The following is an 8,431-nucleotide window of genomic DNA, read 5'->3' as shown; positions in this document are numbered from 1 at the left end:
TTAAGGCCCCGGTCGGAGTGTTGATCCTCGCTGGATCGTTGTATTTATTCAGGTAGTGTAGCCCTGGTGCTTTCCCGGGTATCTTTCCTGTCTTCATACAGACCTTCCTGGACCCCTCCGGCAGAACCAGGCTGAGGGAGGGGCGGGGAAATCTGCTGTGATTGGTTGGGGTGAGAGAAGGAAGACAGGATAACAGACATGCTGTGGAAGAGAGACAGAGATTAATAACAGATATGATTCAATGCAGAGAGGTCTATTAACACATAGTGAGTGAGAAAGGTGACTGGAAAGGAAAAACTCATCATCATGGGAATCCCTGGCAGCCTACGTCTATTGCAGCATAACTAAGGGAGGATTCAGGGTCACCTGGTCCAGCCCTAACTATATGCTTTAGCAAAAAGGAAAGTTTTAAGCCTAATCTTAAAAGTAGAGATAGTGTCTGTCTCCCGAATCCAAACTGGAAGCTGGTTCCACAGAAGAGGGGCCTGAAAACTGAAGGCTCTGCCTCCCATTCTACTTTTAAATACTCTAGGAACAACAAGTAGGCCTGCAGAGCGAGAGCGAAGTGCTCTAATAGGGTGATATGGTACTACAAGGTCATTAAGATAAGATGGGGCCTGATTATTTAAGACCTTGTATGTGAGGAGCAGGATTTTGAATTCAATTCTGGATTTAACAGGAAGCCAATGAAGGGAAGCCAAAACAGGAGAAATCTGCTCTCTCGTTCTAGTCCCTGTCAGGACTCTTGCTGCAGCATTTTGGATTAGCTGAAGGCTTTTCAGCGAGGTTTTAGGACATCCTGATAATAATGAATTGCAGTCGTCCAGCCTGGAAGTAATAAATGCATGAACTAGTTTTTCAGCATCACTCTGAGACAGGATATTTCTAACTTTAGAGATCTTGCGCAAATGGAAGAAAGCAGTCTTACATATTTGTTTAATATGTGCGTTGAAGGACATGTCCTGGTCAAAAATGACTCCAAGGTTCCTCACAGCGTTACTGGAGGCCAAGGTAATGCCATCCAGAGTAAGAATCTGCTTAGATACCATATTTCTAAGATTTTCAGGGCCGAGTACAATAACCTCAGTTTTATCTGAATTAAGACGCAGAAAGTTAGCGGCCATCCAGGTCTTTATGTCTTTAAGACATTCCTGCAGTTTAACTAATTGGTGTGTGTTATATGGCTTCATGGACAGATAGAGCTGGGTGTCATCTGCAAGCAGCTCTGAGTCCTGCATTTGAGTCCCGCCTTGCAATCCTGACAGGAAAGTTTTAATTTCACTGAAAAGAACACCTTTCACTTGACTTTTAAATGGGTTTGTTTGTTTGATTTCTTCATCAGAGAAAGTTCACAAAGACTTTGAACTACTTAAATCAAAGATTTCAGAGAACCCGATTAGGTCTTTCTTTGTTGTGTTGTGATGTTATCAACCAGTACTGTCCCAGTTTGACCGTATTCTTAGTGAATTTAAAGGAAATAAATCTGCTCATATAGGCACCTAAGGCTCACCAATCTGGTTGGGTAGGGAGGACTGCATCAGAAGTCGGGCTTTCACAATAATTGGTGCTGAGACAGTCATTACTAAAAGTTACTATGAATACTAATTTGTACTCAATAAAAAAAATGGCCAAAACATATATGTGCTAAAATACATTTCAAAATATGTTATAAATATATTCTAAAATGTATTTTAGCACATATATTTTTTGGCCATTTTTGTATATTTTGAAATATATTTCAAAATACAAATGAAAATTATTTAAAATCATTCAAATATATATATATATATATATATATATATATTTATATATATATATATATATATATCCCTTCATATATTTCAATCTAAGTAAACACATTCACATGTAACAACTGAAAAAAATCTTTATTTGATGTCTAAAACATACATATCAATCAAGCAAGGAACATATATTTTATAATATTATTTTCATAACATACTTAAACATTCTAAAACAAACACACACACACACACACACACACACACACACACACACACACACACACACACAGATATATATATGTGTAGGTGTGTGTGTGTGTGTATGAACATAAATCAACATACTTAAAATGTAATTTGTTTTCTTTTCCATCAGTCTCAGTTCCTCCAGCTTCAAATTCACTGCAATCCCCAAAGCCCCTCTTGACACATTGGGAAACCTCTTCCTTACCGCCACTGCAACAAACAAAAGTCACAGTTCTATTACTTTTATCAGAGTTCAAATAAAAATATGATTTAACTTAGCTGGCTTCATTTAGCAAACAGATATTTCTGTTTATATAGCTACAGATATATTTCACACAGAATTCTACCTCTTTTTTTCCCCTCAATGGAAAGTCTATCCAGTTCACATTACAGTAACACTAACACCCCTTTATGTCATCTCCTTACCCTCCAGCATTCATAAATCTGTTGACCAACCACTACAATGCATCATCACCTATTTCTACAATTTTTTTAATGGTTGCAAAGTAAGTTACTTGTGCTGTATAAAATTTTAGATACACAGAAAGTCTTCACTTACTAAATATATCTGTCATAGTTTCCTTATCAAGGGCAGTTCTTCGCTCTGCGCCAATGTCCGTTTTGCTCTGTCCTCCTATAAAAAGCATGAATATTTGAGTGTCTGACTAGTTTTAGATTTCCAAAAATCTGATCTTTGTTCACCTACACACTTGAACTACAATAATATGCTATTGACAGATACTTTTATGGATACTTTTTGGTAAATAAACTGGTGACCTGTTCTAACGTTTGAATCTAAGGTTTATTTTTTAGCACCTGGCAGCTCTTTTTTGCTTCTCATCCATACAAAAATCTGCCTACTCTTTCACGTAATTCAGTTTATTTTGAAAAGTCTCAACAGGATCTTGAGCTTTATTGTGAAAGGTTTATTTGGAAAATAAACAAGCGGACACGGGAGTTGTTGCTAAGGACAACGCATAAAGACAGTCGCTTGTCCATCCCTAGTGTGGTTATATTAAATATAAGAGAAAGAGAGAACTTTAAGAAATTAATATAGCCACTACAATGACCATCAAAACGATGAAAAAAATATTGCCGTAAACAGTTTATTTTGCGACACCTAGTATAAAATGAAGCGATAGACGTTTTTATATTGTCATCCGATATATATATCGTTATATCGAACAGCCCTAATATGAACTTATTTAGAACTTACCAGAATGAAAATGTCTGTAGCACAACAACTAGGGTTGCCAACTCCCTGAAAAATAAATAAGGGACACCTCGTGGCCAGGGCCGGGCAACCCAGTTCACCCTTCCCAGTGTGGTGAATTTTGTAGCTCTTTTTTTTGTGTGTGAAATTATTTTTTAACCATTTGACTTGAATTTGATTTAAGCAGATGCATATTCTTTGTGATATGACCATATGGGAAACAAATGATCATTTAGCCATTTATTTTTAGCTCAAAATGACAACATTAACACAGTAAAACAGGTCTCTTTCTTAAACAGAAGCCTGCTTAACTTTTGAGAATATAAGTAAAACTTTCTTTAAAAGAACTCTGTCCTGCTTAACTTAAAATTATATAAATTGATAGAAAACAATAGAACGAAAAATATTCTTGTAACAGTGCACATACAGTGCATTTAGTACAATTGGCTTCAGTTGAGGTATTATTTCAGCTTTTCTAATGCTAATCAGCTGCTCCTGTTTGTAAACCCACTTGTTCCCATGATTACGCATCATAACTCATCATCATTATTCATCTATGTATTACTTTTATGTATTAGTGATCTATTTGTTGTAATCATCTATCCTTGCAGTTGTTTATTACACAAAATAAATTATATTATCACACTTCTGGCCACATAGCGCTGATATTCACTGCACATGCCCATATTAACCTTAACCAGTGGGTTTAAAAACAAACAAACCAGTGTTTACATACCATATCTGCTTCTGCCGTGGCCTGGTGGATAAAAAATTGGTTAAGGGTTCCCCGAGCTTTCACGCCCCTCATGTTCTTCATGTGCCCACCACTAGAAGCATGCCTATGGAAAAAGTGCGCCGGCACACAGTGCAGTGCGCTTTAAAGGTGTTATCGTGCATTTTCCCAGCCAGGTGTTTTCCTTTTCCCATTCCTCCCTGTACTTTTGCAGCCTTTTTTTTCTTTCTCTGAGGGGAACAAACATTGCTGCTCTAATGCCGGGCTTACACTGTGCGATTTTTGGCCCATTTTGAGACGATTTTTGAGTCGTGCGACCGATTTGGTGATCGGCCCGATTTTGGCCTTCATCGTGCATCGTGTAGTATACGTGGGGTAACGAGAAGCGATTAACACCTCACGACCAGCTCCCGATCATCAATCGCTCGTGAGAGTGTCACCACAGCCGCTCACACTGCTCACGCGCAAACACGTAAACGTCGGTGAAAAAGATGGAGCAGCGGTGCAGCGTGTGATCTGGACACAAGCGATGGAGGCACAACTTGTAGAACTTTGGAAAGCTCATCCGAGCCTTTTCGATGTGGCATCACAAAATTATCACGACCACAACAACCGTGAAAATAGTTGGATCTACATTGCTGCTCAATCACAGCTGCCTGATCAATGTTTTTCATTAGCAATTTAGCAAAGTTGATGGTGGTGGTGTGTCTGTGTGAGTGAAAGACAGAGAGAGAGAGAGAGCGCGACAGATTTTCTGTTATAACCTTCATTTTATGGAGGCACAGTGTGAGCACTCAGGTCGCATCAGAGCATCGGGCGGTATAGTGTGAGACCCTGCATCGTGACCTACCAACTTCTAACCCCTGCGAGTCAATCGTGCAGTTTGAGCAGGAGCTGAATAACGTGACTGAAAAAAATCGCACTGTGTCTGCACAGCTTTAGGTGTACTGTCGTCCGTAGGGTTGCCAACTCCCTGAAAAATAAATAAGGGACACCTCGTGGCCAGGGCCGGGCGACCCAATTGTCTTCACCCTTCCCTGTGTGGTGAATTTTTTTTAGCTCTTTTTTTGTGTGTGAAATTTTTTTTTTAACCATTTGACTTGAAGTTGATTTAAGTAGATGCATATTCTTTGTGATATGAACACATGGGAAACAAATGATCATTTATCCATTTATTTTTAACGCAAAATGACAACATTAACACAATAAAATAGGTCTCTTTCCTAAACGAAAGACTGGTACGCTTCACTTTTTGTGCAAAATGACAAAATTAACACAAAGAACTCTGTCCTGCTTAACCTAAAATTATATAAATTAATAGAAAACAATAGAAAGAAAAACATTCTTGTAACAGTGCACATTTAGTGCAATTAGAAAAGTGCAAAAAAAGTTTGTGGAACACCTGTAAACACAACATTTGTGCCTCAAAGGCCTTGACTGTAGCTGAAAGTTGAAGTAAAAAACCCAACAAACTCATGAACTCAAAAGCTCAATGCTACATTATGTGGAAACAGACTACTTTTTCCATTTGTTTTTTTTTTTTGAGCTCTTGCTGCAGTTAGGAGTTGTTTGTCTTTCAGTACTGCAGAGTAAAACTCTGAGCAAGACATATCATAATTTAGACTGACAATGAGCTCACTTCTAATTAATTCAGTAGAACATTTGTTCCGCACATCAGTCCACTTATTCTTCATAAGAGAGAAAATCCTCTCCTCAAACCCAGTGGAAGATGGGATGCTGAGTACAAAGGATACAACAGCCTGCATATTGGGGAGGTCAGCTGCCTGAAGAATTTCCATCCACTTCTCTGCTGTTCCCTTGGACTGCCACTTTTCCTTCTCCTGATGTTCTTTGGTGAGGTGCTTCAGAAGGCTGGTTGCAGTGACACACTCTTCATAAAGCTCATCCATAGAGATGTTTAACCTGCCAATAGAGATGAGAAGTTGACCTAAATCCTAAGTGGTACATAGAACATTTAAAGTGGTAAATAAATGGAAAAAATGTATATGTTTATAACGTTGTATAGCATTTAAACAATACAATAAGTATAGTTTATTTATTATGTATTTATCCATCCTTATATTAAGTATATGAACTCCTTGAATTTGTAAAATAGTGTATAAAAGATTGCATGCGTGTGTATATACACTCCAAACAAAGTTAATGATTATGGTTTTATTTATATATGTTATCTATGAATTGTATTTGTTTATTTTTAACCATCAATACTATTAAAACATGGTTTATCATTTCACTGGCAAATGTTTTCTTCTTACCTGCCAGCCAGGTGAAGCCGTTCAATGATCTTCTCCATGTCATCAAAGGAAATCTTCCCAGATGCTAGAGAGAGGGGCTGCAGGTGGAAAAGCCAGTTTTCTTCTGAAAAGTCAAACCACTTCCGGACATAACTGATGGCAGTGTCTAGGAAGGCTGTAAACTCCTGCCTGGCACCATCAGCATCAGATGGCGAGAGACGCTGGAGCTTTTGTCTTGTTAGGTACCCGTAGAACCCATCATCTCTTCTCTGAATAAGTCTTTTCAGGAAACACTCCATGATGGAATAGAGGTCAACAGACGTGGTTACATTCTTCTCCAGTTTTTTCACCACTTCTTCAAACAGACACATAACATTGTTACAGAAGAGGAGGTAGACTTCCACAATGTCTGCCTCTCCCTCAACTCCAGCAGCACCTTCTGTCAACTTCAGCAATTCCTTCAGGCGCCTTGGACATTCCTCACCAATGCTGATGAGATATGACTTCAGCGGGTCCCAGTTCTGCAGCAGGCGGGTGATTGCAGGGTTGAGTGACAGCCATCTCGTCACAACATGGCGCAGGATATCATGGAATTCAACGTCACAAAGTTCACAGAACTCTTTCAGGGACTCTCTCCTTTTGGCAGAGGTGGAAAAGAAGCTGTATATCTTCAGGACAATATTTTCCACATCAACTGAGAGCTTGTCCAGGGCTTTTTTCACAGTGTTATGAACAATATGTGCATGGCAGTTGCCACGAATGATCTCACTGTTGGTCTCTTTCAGTTTTGTGAAGACTGAGTTGTGGATGCCATAATTTACATTTGCATTGTCAGCACTGAATGCAGAAACCTGATCTAAGGATAGCCCCACGTTTTCAAGAGAGCTTTGTATTATTTTTACTATTCCCTCTGCAGACTCATCTGGATTTTCAACAAAATCCAACATCTTGTTGACAACTCCAGCCTCTGGTGTAAAAAACTGCAAGGCCAAGGGAAACATCTTCCGATTTCCCTTGTTTGAAGCATCAGTGTGAAGAGAGAATGGGAGTGGAGTTGCACCACTTTTCAATTTTTTGATCACCTCTTCTATTGCCTTTGGAGACAGGACATCTGTGACAACTGCTTCAGCTTTCGTCCTCCCACAGGACATCTTTTTGGCAATACTGGAGTCATTCAGCATTCGTACAGTCAGTTTGAGTGCACAGTCACCCGAGTTATAACTTAAACCGTGCTTTACAGTGTGGTAGACATGGGTCACCTCTGCAGCAGTCACCTATAAAATAGAAATATATATATATTACAGTATATCTGTATAGTTTGTGTAGTTTATCAACTGACTTTAAAGTATAAATTACGCATGCAACTTGTAAGAAATGGGTATGGTCATATATATGTATGTTTTCAATAATAATGTGTATCCTTTATATATATATTCAATTCAGTAATACTTTATTAATCCCAGAGGGAAATTAGGTGTTGTTGCAGCTCAGACTAATCAAGTCTTCAAAGAGTTGTTGAAGACCACAATCACTGTGGGAAGGAAGGATCTCTTGAAACTGAAGTCTCTTCTGTGTCAACTTATTCGGGCTTTGTGGCTTCAGTTGAGGTATTATTTCAGCTTTTCTAATGCTAATCAGCTGCTCCCGTTTGTAAACCCGCTTGTTCCCATGATTACGCATCATAACTCATCATCATTATTCATCTATGTATTACTTTTATGTATTAGTCATCTATTCGTTGTAATCATCTATTCTTGCAGTTGTTTATTACACAAAACAAATTATATTATCAAACTTCTGGCCACACAGCACTGATATTCATTGCACATGCACATATTAACCTTAACCAGAGGGTTTAAAAAAACACAACAACAATGTTTACATACCATATCTGCTTCTGCTGTGGCCTGGTGGACAACAAATTGGTCAAGGGTTCCTCTTTCTTTCACGCCCCTCATATTCATCATGTGCCCACCAGTAGAAGCATGCTGCTTAACGTCAGTCAGTCCACCATGGCAAATGGAAAAAGTGCGCCGGCACACAGTGCAGTGCGCTTTATACGTGTTATCGCGCACTTTTCCCAGCCAGTTGTTTTCATTTTCCCATTCCTCCCTGTATTTTTGCAACCTTTTTTTTTTCTTTCTAGGAGGGGAACAAGCACTGACTCGCGCCGCAGTGTCGGTGTTTGTCTCTTTGTTGGCCATGCTGGTCATCTGTTGTCTTCTGGTATCTTCTCCGCACGCGA

The 8,431-nt window shown here is 39.0% G+C and overlaps 1 protein-coding gene across 1 annotated transcript; it reads right to left on the bottom strand.

Moving 5' to 3' along the window:
* Positions 1-5,361: 5,361 nt before the first annotated feature.
* On the bottom strand, positions 5,362-8,431 carry LOC146382058 (uncharacterized). Its single transcript, XM_084936840.1, has 3 exons — positions 8,073-8,431; positions 6,208-7,460; positions 5,362-5,854 (listed from the first exon to the last, which is right to left on the bottom strand). Exons 1-3 carry the CDS (start codon positions 8,397-8,399, stop codon positions 5,413-5,415), a joined length of 2,022 nt encoding a protein of 673 aa, XP_084792966.1. The 5' UTR covers positions 8,400-8,431; the 3' UTR covers positions 5,362-5,412.

This window comes from Perissodus microlepis, chromosome 8 (genome assembly GCF_051167445.1).
Source record: "Perissodus microlepis isolate ML-2025 ecotype Zambia chromosome 8, ASM5116744v1, whole genome shotgun sequence".
NCBI lineage: Eukaryota > Metazoa > Chordata > Actinopteri > Cichliformes > Cichlidae > Perissodus > Perissodus microlepis.
Note: the sequence above shows the minus strand (reverse complement) of the source record. Positions and strands in the feature narration are given on the sequence as shown.

What these genes read in the sequence shown, in the direction of transcription:
- LOC146382058 (XM_084936840.1), bottom strand. Translation starts at nt 8,399, where the DNA reads ATGACCAGCATGGCCAACAAAGAGACAAACACCGACACTGCGGCGCGA. An exon ending in CCACAGCAGAAGCAGATATG is followed by an intron (nt 7,461 to 8,072) that starts GTATGTAAACAT and finishes TCTATTTTATAG; the next exon opens with GTGACTGCTGCAGAGGTGAC. An exon ending in CGGCTTCACCTGGCTGGCAG is followed by an intron (nt 5,855 to 6,207) that starts GTAAGAAGAAAA and finishes CTCTATTGGCAG; the next exon opens with GTTAAACATCTCTATGGATG.